The following is a 13719-nucleotide window of genomic DNA, read 5'->3' on the forward strand; positions in this document are numbered from 1 at the left end:
GCGAAAAAAGCATCTTACTAAATTGGGGTTCCCGAATGGATGAAGAGAGATGTGATTACTTAATTTATTTGGATTTTCGGGGTTTATTAGACTTTTGGAAAGGTAATAGGATATCATTGGTTTTGAGAGGAAATAACATTGGGATTTTGATGATTTTTGAAACAACAAATTGTAATGTAAAGAAAGAATTCGTATGATTGTGTAACATAATACATCTTTTACAGTAAAAGAGTTGTGATTATATTATTTTTTGGGATCAAGTTTAAATTATAATTTTTAAATTGAGAAGAACGGCTAGAAATTTCCATTTGATAGATCCTTACATGACTGATAGTTGTGATTATATTATTTTTTGTGATTAAGTTTAAATTATAATTTTTAAATTGAGAAGAACCGCTAGTTATAAGGTAAAACAAAAACAAAAATTCCATTTGATAGATCCTTACATGACCGATATAGTTAGCATGATATCGAGATCCGACGATTTATTTAAGATTTTTAAATTTAAAGATGAATTTCGTGCACAACATTGCATATAAAAGAAAGGGAAACACATTTGTAGTAAAAAAGGTCGTCCATTCATCATAATAAAATTAAGTTTTTTCTTGATTCATTTGTTAATAGAAAGAGAAGAGGGATAGCTCTCTTATTCTAGCAGAAGTACGTATATGAGCTATGGGATTTAATTCTTAATTTTGTATGAGTTATTGATCAAAGAAAAAGCAATGATGTGAGAAGTCTATGTATATAATTTCTCCTACGTACTCCGTTGAACCTTTTTTCCTAATAAAAATTGATAAAAAATCTACAACATATACAGAGAAATGTGAAGTTCTTCAATTGAGAAGAAATCGTTTCAAAAGGACGTAGGAATCTCCTTGTAGTGAGTGAAACTCCAAGTAAATTAAACAACCTGCTGGGGAACATCCATACAACTATCCTCCGATCCCTTCTTTTCTTTTCAAGTAGGCAGGCAATAAAACGTATTTAGCATAGCCAAGTTCAAAAAAAAAAAAAAAAAAGCTATGAAATAAGGGAAAAGATGAGGTTCTCTTGTTAAGCACCTTTCATTTGTACCATAATTTTGTCCTTGGAACGATTAGAGAGCCCAAAAACGTGTTATTCACCCCATAAAAATCCATTTTCAAAAAGTCCCTTTCTCTTGATGACCTAAATCATTCACATGGAAGCCAAGGAAGAAAATGAAAAAAACGAATATAGTGGATGGTTATTGAGGTCTCAGTCTTCCTATAGCGTATTCTCTAATTAATTCCAAGATTAAAAAAAAAAAAAATTACAAGGATGGTGTAGATAAACTTAGTAGAAAGTATTGTTATATATATATATATATATATATATATATATGGGAATGGATGAAAGGTCGTTTATCACTTTTATAAATGCCCACCTCTTAGCCCCAACTTGCTTCCATTTTCTGCATCTCTCCTACTCAGATTCGTAGGAACAAAGAAGAGAGAAACCCCAGAGCAAAAGATCCTTACTTTCTCTCCTTAATAACTACTATCTCTACAACCCCTACTTTGGTTTATTTCCTCCCAAGGTTAGTTACCAAAACACTGAGACATATATCTCGTTGTATTCTTGAGTGCTTCACTTGTTTGGGGCTTATCAATCTTCTCTTCTTATCTCTTCTTCATCATAGTGACTGAGGAACCCCATCAGATGAAACTTTTAATTAATTTTCTAAAAAAGATTTACTTTCAAACGTTTCTGTCACTCTCTGCCGTTTCAATCTCCAGATTGAAGCATTACTGGTTCATCCCTTTGTTTTGTTTCTCAATTATTTTCATATCCATGAAACCATAACAAGGGCTAATTCAAGAGCTAGCTGCAGGCGTTCATGGAACCCCTTTCTTCTGTTTATTTTGTCTTCCATCATGAGCTATTCAGTGCTCAAGAGTATTCCTGCTAAATATGCTATGAATTATCCTTATATATAAATCATTCTTGAATTAATTACTAGATAGTAGTTCAGTAATTTTATTACTCTCTTTTCTGCTGTCTTCACCCAGTTTGTGTTTTGGATCAGCTAGCTAGGCAGCAGCTATGGCATACCAAAATGAACCCCAAGAGAGCTCTCCCCTGAGGAAGCTGGGGAGGGGAAAGGTGGAGATCAAGCGGATCGAGAACACCACCAATCGCCAAGTCACTTTCTGCAAAAGGCGGAATGGTTTGCTCAAGAAAGCCTATGAATTATCTGTTCTTTGCGATGCTGAGGTTGCACTCATCGTCTTCTCCAGCCGTGGACGCCTTTATGAGTACTCTAACAATAGGTATATACTTAGTTCCTCGGCTCATGAATTCTCCATGTTGCAAGCCCTCTTCAAGTGCTCACAGTTGGTCTTTCTTGCTTTCTCATCCAAAGGGATTTGTTTTTTCTTTTTGCTTATGTCAGTGTTAATTTTTATTGCTTTGGTTTTGAGCTGTTTCTTTAATTGGTTTTCTTCCATCATCATTTTCTTTCTTCAATTGGTTTTCAACGTTTGTTGTGGGGAAAAAAAAAATAGGAGCCTGGTGTCAAGGTTTTTAGCTTCTGAGCTAGATCTTGGGGTGTCTTTAAAGTAAAAGAACATAATCATTCTTTATGCTGCAGTTTGGATTGAATTTCTTCTCAAACTACAATTCACTTGTCTTTCTTTCTTCTATTTCATTTCTTTTCCTTGTATAAGCATAATTAATGTTTTGTTTTTCCTTTTCTTTATTTCACCCTTAGATGATTGTGATGCATACATGATTTTGAGTTCTTGGTACATAGATCTGGTGTATTAGATAGACATAGAAGCACTATTATAAGTGTAATAAGGTAGTAGAAACAAGTAGAGGGCTGGGAAAATGTATGCAGGCATGTGATATCAGCCTCTTTATCTCCTCCCTTGATGTTAAGTTTGCTGTTTCCTTTTTCTTTCTTTTCCATCATTCCTCTTGAACTCTACCTCTCCCCTTTACTCTTTTCTTGCACATACATGCATGTTTGAGTCATCTCTAGGGCTAAAGAGATTACCTATAGCTAAAGCTGTCATCTTCTCATTAGTCCAAACCCTCCCATCTCTTCTCACTTCCAAAATAGCACGTCAGTCGGACATAAGAAGAAAAGAGTACAAAGTCAAATTAAATGTGAAAAAAAAAAGAAAGGGTTTTTTTATATGTCATGTCACCAAACACACAAACATATATTACTAGGGTTTTAAAATCAAAATCCCCAAATGGGTTTCTTCATCTTATTTTATTTTTCCAAAACAATCACTAGGATCTCTCAATTTAGGATTCTTTTTCCTCTAATTCACACGAATTTCACAAAATCTCTGTTCGAACCCACGTGGGGAAAGTGAAAAGCTTTTTGTTTTTCAAGCATAGCCCTAGTTAGGGTTCATATTTAAGTAACCACTTGAAGTCATCAAAATTGAACCGAAACTTTAGTGCAAACTATTAAATCAACCATGTGGATTCTTCCATAACCAGTCAAAAATTAAGTTAGATTTCACCTAGATTTCTACCCTTTTTAACCTCGGTAAGAAGGGTACAGTAACTGGTTAGGGTTTAATAGCCAGTTCAATATATCAGATTGTTGTTTTGGTTTATGAAAAGAATCTTTGGTCACGTCACACACGATTTTTCAGTTCTTGACTACTGACAAAAGGGTTCAAGTCATGATTCATGAAAATGAACCATAAATTTTGAACTCCCAATCTGCAAAAAAAAAGAAGAAGAAGCAATACCACACAGAATATTGTCCATTTCTTCTCCTTAGATCCCTCCCTCTCTCTGTTATTTTCTTTCCCATAGTGAAAGAGAGATGGAACAACGAGAAAGGGTTAGCTAAGGTCATGATGATGCCACTGTTGGTCATTGTTGAGTGTGGTTTGCGTTTGTTCAAGATCTTGAATATATGTATGTATGTATGTGTATGTATGTACGCAAGTTCTTTTAGGAAGAGAGAGTTAATACAGAGAGAGAAAGAGAAGAGACGATGTACGACAAGTGCTAGCCAATGGGAGACTTCTGTCAATTTTGGCTTTTTTAATGTAAATAGAAGCGTAAAACTCTAGCAGCTGCTGCTGCTGCTCCTCTCTGAGAGTTTCAGTCACATTCAAGAAAAAAAAAATAGTTTTTTATCTTATTACAAATGAAATAGAATATCGAGGTGGGTAATAGATGGTGGCTCAAGAGATTATCCACCATAGAAGAAAAAAAGAAAAATAGATATTGCCCACCATGTAATGAGGAATTGACAAGTGGGATAGATGTGACCGTTGATTTAGCTTGGCCAATCATGTTATAGGACTCAGTGACAGCTTGGCAGAGACAGCCAATCACTGGCTCGACGAAGTTAAGGTATCAGAAAATCTAGATATCTGGGTCTTGTCTTAATTGACAAAATGTGTTCGCATCTTACTGTTATTATTATGGCAAAATTTTAGGATGCACAAAGAACTGGGTGGAGGTTTTCCCATCCATCTTCTTCTTTAGGGTTTTAAATGAGTTAACTTAATGGAGTTATTAGTTGATTTGACTCTTTGATTTGAATGTTCTTACCTTAAAATCATGGCTTAACATCATCCGGTGTTGGTACAGGGGCATGATTTTGCTCTCTCCCTCTTCAGTCAATTTCATCATTTATTTTGATATATAATTTTCTTTTTCCCTAATGTTAAGCCTCTACTGTCACATCTTTAAATTACTAGAGGGATATGTAACTGATAACTAGTAACTTCACATAAAATACTGTACAATATAGATTTAAAAAAGGAATTTTATATAAAATTTGAACTCTCAATTTTATTTTATTTTTGTTATTTGGATGAGTAGTTTGTCTAAAGCAATAGCTAATATGGAGGGTATTAAGAAACTGCCTCTAGTTGTTGACACAAAAGCCTTGAAGCACGTATTTTACTCGCTAATTCACACTTCTTGGCTGTGCTCTTACCATCTTGGAAAATAAATGGATTTCAAAAAAGTACATGGTTTCTTAATCTATTTGAAATGATTTAATAATGAAAAATAAAATCAAATGTAAAGTCTTAAATGTAATAAAAAATAATTTTCGATGTTTTTTGAGTGTTTTTTTTTTTATAATTTTGAAATCTTCATATTTATATGTCCATATAAAACATAGGAAAAATCATCAATTCTCAAAATTATTGGAGAAAAACACCTACATATGCATTATCGATCAACTACACAAATAGGAAGTAACCATTCGAAGAAAATTAAAGACTAGAGACATCAAAAGTTGACAAACATGTGTACATGTGTTAATGTAATCGTGTGCAAGTGTCATGTCAGTTGAGTTACCAGTGCTAAGTGTTGCTTCCGTTAATGTTATAACAAATTATCAATATATGTAAGTACTAATTTTAAAGAATATTGCTATTAAATAGTAATTAAGCTATCTTTGGATACATAGAAGACCATGGGAAGTGAAAAGTTTCCTTGATAAAAGGAGTTGTGGTTTTCAATATATATATATATTCAAGAATGACATGAGAAGTCTCTTAATACAGGCCTCCAATGAAAAGGAAATGAAGAATAATTTTCCAATTACTTTCGAGTAAAAAGTTATCTATGTTCAATATTTTCTTTTCTTTAAAAAAAAGAGAGAACAGAATAGAAGAATGTATAGATCTGTCTGTTTTTTGTTCTTTGATAACTAGAATAGTGTATGTTTCAGTTTCTTGGTAAGAGGTTAGATGTGAAGTTCTTATAATACTATAACAAAATATACTTCATCATTTGAGGGGTGGAGGAGATCTTACAAACAAACTACTGAACCCAATTCCCTTTTACTTTTAGTAACATCCCAATTTTGGTGTTGAGATATTGTGATAAGGTAAAGTTATATACTTTGGCCAAAGTAATTTACAGGATGAAGCCTTCTTCTCCCTGATTAGTGACTTTCTGAGGTATTAACATCAGAGTTCTGAAGATTATCCAAAAAAACATCAGAGTTCTGAAATTTATTAGGGCCAGAGATTTAATATTCTTGAAATCCTCAATTGCAGATAATTATGAAATTTAAGATCAAAATGAAATATCCACAGGATCACTTATTTATGACTAAAATTTGTTTTTGGGGTGACATTCTTCCACATTATTAGAATGCACGTTGTGATGACACTTGCTTTTTCTTGATGGAAATGATGACATGAATGCGCAGTGTCAAATCTACAATTGAAAGGTACAAAAAGGCATGTGCAGATTCTTCCAACAACGGGTCAGTTTCTGAAGCCAATGCTCAGGTATCATTTATCAGCTCTAACAATTGTTTACATGTGCAGATTCTTCCAACACTTTGTTATAATCCTTTGTGTCCTACTGGTTTTTGGTTTTGGATACTGATTAGTTTGTAATGTATGCACTAGGGCTGAAAAAAGGCATACAGAATTATGATATTATAGAACAAAATTACCAATTAACAGTATTTTTCTTTCTTTTTTAATAAATTACAGTATAGTTTTTCGTGAATTTATGTGCGAGTGTTTACACTGAATTTCAAAATGTGCATGTACGTTTTGAGGCTAGTGTAGAACCACAGAAAGACAGTATATATGGAACTACCAGCATATAACAAAATCCTTTTTATGAAATTTTATCGTCGATGTTTTACACTAAATTCTCTCACTATTCATTAACAGCGTAATTAACAACATGCTGTTAAATTATAGAAGGAGTTCAAGCAATATTCCTAACAATCATTTATTGCCAATATTTGTCAAATACCCTTTGTGATAACCTCATTTGTGTAAAATCGATTAAATACATACCTATTTAATTTTGCTTCTCAGAGTGGAGGTTTTTTCCTACTGCATTGGGAGTCATGAGTGTAAACCTGCATTATAGCCAGTTTTGTGTACAGAAACCCTTTTCCTTCCTCTGTTGCTGTGGCCCTATTGTATCAATTTATTTCCAGTTTGATTCGGTATTATATACATGTTTCCAAGAAGTATAAGAGAGAAATGTACATCACTGATATTTTCTACTTATATTTTGAGTTCTAATCTGAACTCGAGGATCTTAATCTAGTTATTTATAATGTTTTATTGCCTTTTGCTTTTGCATTTCAGTTCTATCAGCAAGAAGCTGCCAAGCTGCGCTCGCAAATTGGTAATTTGCAGAATTCAAACAGGTATGATCATTTGTGATCTTGATCAATTTGTTAGATAAAATTTGTTTTTCCTCTTCCAAACTCCGTTTAAGCAAATGAATTTTCAGGAATATGCTGGGTGAATCACTTAGTGCATTGAGTGTGAAGGAACTTAAGAGCTTGGAGATAAAACTTGAGAAAGGAATTGGTAGAATTCGTTCGAAAAAGGTCTTTATTCTAGTACTCAAATGATTCTCTCTTTTTTTAAGTCAAATATCACTTTAATTTTCCTTGTATTGCCACTAACAAGTTTTGTTTTGTCTTGTTTTCCTTTTTGTTTTTTAATTCCTCCCTCAAACCTGCCAGAATGAGCTGTTGTTTGCTGAAATTGAGTATATGCAGAAGAGGGTAACAACTTTTGTGCTCATATTCACCATGACTTCTTCTATTTGAGATAAAAAAATCAAGTTTTTGCCAATTTAATGATCCTATGGTGAACCTCTTCTATTGTATTTTCACTCCAAAAATTTTCTTTGATTCATTGAATGAAAATGCAAATTGCAGGAGATTGACTTGCACAACAATAACCAGCTTCTCCGAGCAAAGGTCTTTCTACTTATCTATTTATCAATGCCTTGTGTGTGTCTGAACTTGGATCTTAATATCTTAGATCGTTGGTGGGTTGTTTTTATTTAGTAAATATGACACTACGTGGGGCTTATGTTGATGTTGCAGATTGCAGAGAATGAAAGAAAGCGACAGCACATGAATTTGATGCCGGGAGGTGTCAACTTCGAGATCATGCAGTCTCAACCATTTGACTCTCGGAACTATTCTCAAGTTAATGGATTGCCGCCTGCCAATCATTACCCTCATGAAGACCAGCTCTTCAGTTAGTGTAAGTATTTCCTTTGCAATGAGCTGTAGTTTTTCATCAATTAATTACTGATGAGCATATAATTAACTACTTTGATCTGGATGGGTTTCAGTAGCAGCAGCGGCTGAATGGTTCGTGGTCTGTAAAAATTTATTGGAAGGATATAATAACTGATGCTGTGCCTTCTAATTCTCATAATCATTTGATCTTTCAATTAGTTAGATGATGATTTACGCATTCTTATTGAGATTTTTACCATTGGATGATAAGAGGGAATTGCAATATTTAGCTGTTGTACTAAAAGTAGACTGCTGTTATCAGCACCCCATGCTCACTGAAGAACTAGAAGATTACCCAACCTAGTTTTACTTCACTGAACCGTTTGCATGCAAGAACTTAAAGCGTAATCTGATTTCCCAAGTGACAAGTATATGTTTCTAACTCCTTGACGAATCTGCTGCTGATTCCTTTGCTGGTTTATATTATTCTTATGACTACAAACACAATACTTTTCAACTAGCTAGTGAATGAATAATCATTTCCTTATGTTGCAGTTAAAAAGCACCAAGTGCAGCAACTCCTCGCATTTCCATATTCCATGGAGAGTACCTACTATTTCACTGAGCGCAAAAGCTGCAAGTACGCTAAAACAAAAATCTGAAGTAGCGTAACTCAAATTTGTGCCGGTGGAGAGCCTAGTACTCTTCCTCCATGTATTGCTTTTCCAGTCCCAGTTAAGACATAACAAATGTCAGATAAGGATTTCTTTTCTGCATGTTTCATGAAGGCACTAAGATGCTGTGACAGTACTTGTGACTAACTTATTATATATTTTGTCTTATATTTCTTATCTTTCATCTTGTAATATTTCTTCGCGTATCTAGTATTGCTTTTCATTCAAACCCTTCCGTGACCCAGAATCAGGACTACTGCCTTAGCATGCTGTTCATCAGCGGTACATGTAATAGAGGCCTCTATATTTTGCTGCCAGCTTAATATACAGTTTACATCTTTCATGTGTGAGTTCAGCACGAGTAATTAATTTTATGGTTATTTTCTTTGTAACAGAGCCTCTTGATGTCTATTTGTAAGCATTGCGAGGTTTTTAAAGATTAAATTAATACGTAAGCTGAATGTCTCGCAAAAGGTACAAATTGCTTCAGCTGCTCAATCCAGTGCATGCCTACGTACAGGCTGCAGCAAAAGGCAAAGGGTCTGGTGTAGGTAAACCTAGAGCAACAATAATGTAGCTGTAGTAGTTGAAGAGCTAGAGCTTTCAAGATGTGCTTCGTGAGTGAGAGCATACGTAGTTCACCGGGTCAGGAGGTGGTGTTTGGTGACAAGAGATTCGTAACTGTAGTAGAAAAGCCACCATGGAGTTTAGACAGTGTTCATACGTACTGAAAGAAGAAGATCTATGGTAACAACAAAGAATCAACATTTTTAAGCAGAATGATTCCTTTTTTGCGATTTTGAAGTTGAAATTTAATGCCAAGCTCTCTAGCTATGGGTTTCGCAAGTAAGTGGCCATGAAAAATGCATCAAGGTTCAGAAAAGGATTTTGTACGATCATAATGGTGTCATGTTCATGCCATGAGGATTTTGTACGATCAAAAGGATTAATTCTTTTATACGAAATCCAGTTTAAATCATGTAATTTAATATTGGGTTTAAGCTAACAACTTAAATTTGTTCTTTGACAAGTATACAATACAATACATGTAAGATACCATGTGGTACATATAATCTCCTAACTTGAAAGATTAAACCTTAAAGAAACTTCGCTGACAAAACATGTAAAAATGGAGTTATGAAGACTAGGGCTGGACATAACATCTTCAAACTTGTTTCCTTTTTAATGTTTGTGGAACACTGGAATCATTAATGAATTTAACTCTTTCTAATTGCAGGCATTTAATTATTGTGCAAGCTATAACAATTTTTTTAAAGGCAAACACCATCCAAAAATTTAAAAATTGGACAAGAAAATTTCTTTAAGTTTGACAAATATCATGAAAATCGTCTTTTGTATCCAAAATGTCCTTAGCAACTATTTAAGAAACAATTAAATTAAAGAAAGAATATAAAAATGGACTTGATTATATTTTAGTATATATAAGATTAATAGAAATTTCTAAGGCTACCAAATTGGGATTTAACTAGATGTTGGAAGGTTTAAAAAACTAAATTATTAGATCAGAAAGTAAAATCTTGAAATTTTACAAAATATGACTAAAAATATCCATATCAAAACCAAAAAAAAAAACATAATTTCAATTTATAAGTACAAATAATCATTGTTTTGGACAAAATCAAAATCAAGTGAAAGTAAAAAACACATAGAGAAGGAAAAACAATAGTAATGCTAAACAACAAGAAAAAATGAAAAGAAATAACTCTGATAATATACATGGATTATTGGATTAGTGGGATGTATAAATAGGTCCTATTTTAAAATCATGATACAATGATTTATATATCATTGTCATATTTTTTTTCATGTTTAGTGTTGCTAAATTAGAAAAAACCATATGTGTGACTATATATTAAGAAATAATAAATATTGCAAGGAATAACCAGAAAAGGAAATGAAATGGAAATAAATTGATTTTAGATGAGAATCATTATTAATAAATGTAGAGATGGCAATTTAATTTGAACCCGATGGATACTGACTCAAACCGACTTGAATTAGTGGATTTTTTAGATAGTTACCTTATCCGATGGGTAATAAATATTGTATGAATATTATCAAATACGAACTATACCTAACCCGATATATAGTAGGACAATGGATATCCATATGGATATCAAAAACTCGATGGATAAGGTATATATATCTAAATTTTGACTTGATGGGTAATAAGTAGGATATTAATATAGAAAAACCTAACATATGGATGTCTATTGATATTCCTAAATAGATGCACAAAAGATTAAAAGTAAAATATGTTGTTCAAAGATTAAAGCAACTTAACAAATTAGAAGGGGGTGAATCATGTGTATTACTAAGTTTTACAATTAATAAAATTACTTCAAGTAAATGTAATAACAAACAATATAATTAAAGTACTTAGAGTAAAGAGTTAAGGGAGCAAATTTGCAAAACAAAAATTTAACATAGTTCAGCAAATCTATATTCACAACTCAGGTGTCATACTGTACTTAAATGTTGTATTCTTTAATATGTCCAAGCTTTAGAGTACAATTGTCATTTGATGAATCCATATTATACCACTTGAAAAAATCGTTCTATAAGATTTTTCCCCAAACGCTATATTTATGTATTGTCACGATTCAAAGTTCAACACTTGTCAGATTTTTCAGGCTTTTCACCCTTCATTTTGTATGAAATAAACTCAAAACCCTAACTTGTTGATTATAATAAATCAAAAACCAAATGTATAAGGATGAATTCCAAAGAAGTAATCTTTGAACAAATCTAAAAGTTTCATGAAGAATACTCTCACAAATAAGTTTTAATTCTGAATAATCAATTTATCATCCTAAATACAAGCTAAATAACTCTATTTAATTATGCTAAGCAAAACATCCTAAACAAGGCTAAATTTTTTTAAAAAAAAAACTCTAAATAAAAATAAATAAATAAATTAGAATAATATGGAAAATTCTAGATAGTAATTTCTAGTCCTTATCAGAATGCCTTTTCTAATGCCTGATCATAAAAAAAATAACCTCATAGAAAACAAGGCTTTTAGAATCTTCTGGATAAATATTAGCCCGATCCAATAATTGGATCGAAAGTTATGTTTATTAATATAAAACTACACATTTAAAAATAAGACTATTCTGCGTGCAAGTAGGAAATCAAGTTGAATCCACAAGTCTTGTAGGAAATAAACTCAAATATATCTTGAATTAGCCCATTAATTGTGTCATTAATTTTCTTAGATGTTGTCCTTGTAATAGGTCAAATTGATAGATGTAATGGATCCTACCATATCGCTTTATGATTATCATCAAGTAATGTCCTAGTTTACCACACTTTAAACAATTTCCTATTATTGGCTTTGTGTATGGGTTGGCTAGCTTAGGAAGTTTATTCAACCTTTCTACCATTATGTCATCCTTCTTAGTAGCCTACTAATGGGAATTTATTAGGTTGCTTGAATAGTCTTACCATTCAGAGCCTTGACTTACTAGTTCTTATGGTTTGGCTCAAATTAGTTGCTATTGTACTACAACTTCTATAATAGTATATATGCTTTCAAAGCTAAGTTTAGCACATCATTAAGCGTATGCACCATCTATGCATCAATTTATCTCTAATAGCAGGATCCAAACCTTCCAAAAACATAGCAACTATTTGGCCCTCAATCTCTTAGAACTAGTTGCACTCTATCATATTTATAAAGTCAGTAGTGTATTCATGAACAATTTTTCTATCCCAAGTACACTTTTAATATTTAAAAGACAAATATTATTCAAAATCTAAGGGTAGGAATCAATCTCTTAACATATTCCTAGTTAAAACCAAAAATAAAAAATAACCTACCTTGTATGACAATATCACCTTAAACCCTTCTACACCAGGAAAACATTCCTTTTTTAGCCTAATTACAACCATTTGTGCCACATTTATTTATGATATTTGTCGCATGCTCACGGTGGAGCGCGGCGGAGCGGCGACCCTCGATTTATTTCGGGTTTTTTTATTTAGGAATAAAGGAGTCGTCACATAGTATTTTGATCACTAGGAAACCTAACTGGTCTTTCAGAGATTCTAAAGCAAGGGACTGGTTGCGTAAAGGGAAGGTTTTAGCACTCCTAGTACGCCCTACCTTAAGGTAAACTGCTTGGTGTTTGGTTTGCCTTATAATTGCTATGGTGTTGGTGTTTTCTAATCCCATTAGTTTTTCTAAGTTTGATTCAAACTAAATTTATTAAGATAAAAATCCAAGGAGATACCATGTGCTTTAAAAGCTCATTTTTCCCTTAGTATTTCAAGAGTTTACGACTCGTAAATCGTAAGGAGAAGGGACAAAAATTTAGAAATCTAAAGAAATTTAGGGCGCTTTAAAAGCCTATTTTTGCCTTAGTGTTTCATACTCTCACGGTTCGTAAATCGTGGAGTAAAAAATTGAAATGTCCTCGATTATAATTAAGCCTTCTTTAAAGGATGTGTGATGACTTATTAATCCTAAAAAATTATTTTGGATATTTACCACATAGGGTTTCTTTATCCAAATATTAACAGTGAATAATAACAAGTTATTCCCAATAATATTTTGGATATTCATCCCTTTGGGATTTCTTTATCAAAACATTAAAGGTGAATAATAGATGAATTATTCCTAAAAAATTATTTTGGATATTTACCACTTAGGGTTTCTTTATCCAAATATTAATAGTCAATAATAAGAAGTTATTTCCAATAATATTTTGGATATTCATTCCTTTAGGATTTCTTCATCCAAACATTAACGATAAAAAATAGATGAATTCTTCCCAAAATAAGATTTTTATATTTTTTGGAATATTGGTCAATACCCTTTGGAGTTTTACAAACATGTTGTAAAATCCAGAAATGCAAGAAAATAATTTTTGTTGTGTTTAAGAAATCCATGCCAAAACACATTTTCGAAACTTCAAATATTTTTTTTTTAATATATAAAAAACGTTCAAAACATGTCAAGGTATTGGCCGTATGTAGCACACAAGAAAACATTTTTTATATTTTTGTCAAAACGCAAACATCACAATTAGACGTAAACATCAA

The 13719-nt window shown here is 32.5% G+C and overlaps 1 protein-coding gene across 1 annotated transcript; it reads left to right on the top strand.

Annotated features, from left to right (window-relative positions):
* Positions 1-1383: 1383 nt before the first annotated feature.
* LOC7471849 (floral homeotic protein AGAMOUS) lies at positions 1384-9002 on the top strand. Its single transcript, XM_024581012.2, has 9 exons — positions 1384-1561; positions 2051-2294; positions 6176-6257; positions 7083-7144; positions 7231-7330; positions 7469-7510; positions 7667-7708; positions 7838-8000; positions 8534-9002. The coding sequence occupies exons 2-8, from the start codon at positions 2068-2070 to the stop codon at positions 7997-7999; spliced, it is 717 nt and encodes a 238-aa protein (XP_024436780.1). The 5' UTR covers positions 1384-1561; positions 2051-2067; the 3' UTR covers position 8000; positions 8534-9002.
* The last annotated feature ends 4717 nt before the right edge of the window (positions 9003-13719 follow it).

The sequence above is a fragment of the Populus trichocarpa genome, chromosome 11, assembly GCF_000002775.5.
Source record: "Populus trichocarpa isolate Nisqually-1 chromosome 11, P.trichocarpa_v4.1, whole genome shotgun sequence".
NCBI lineage: Eukaryota > Viridiplantae > Streptophyta > Magnoliopsida > Malpighiales > Salicaceae > Populus > Populus trichocarpa.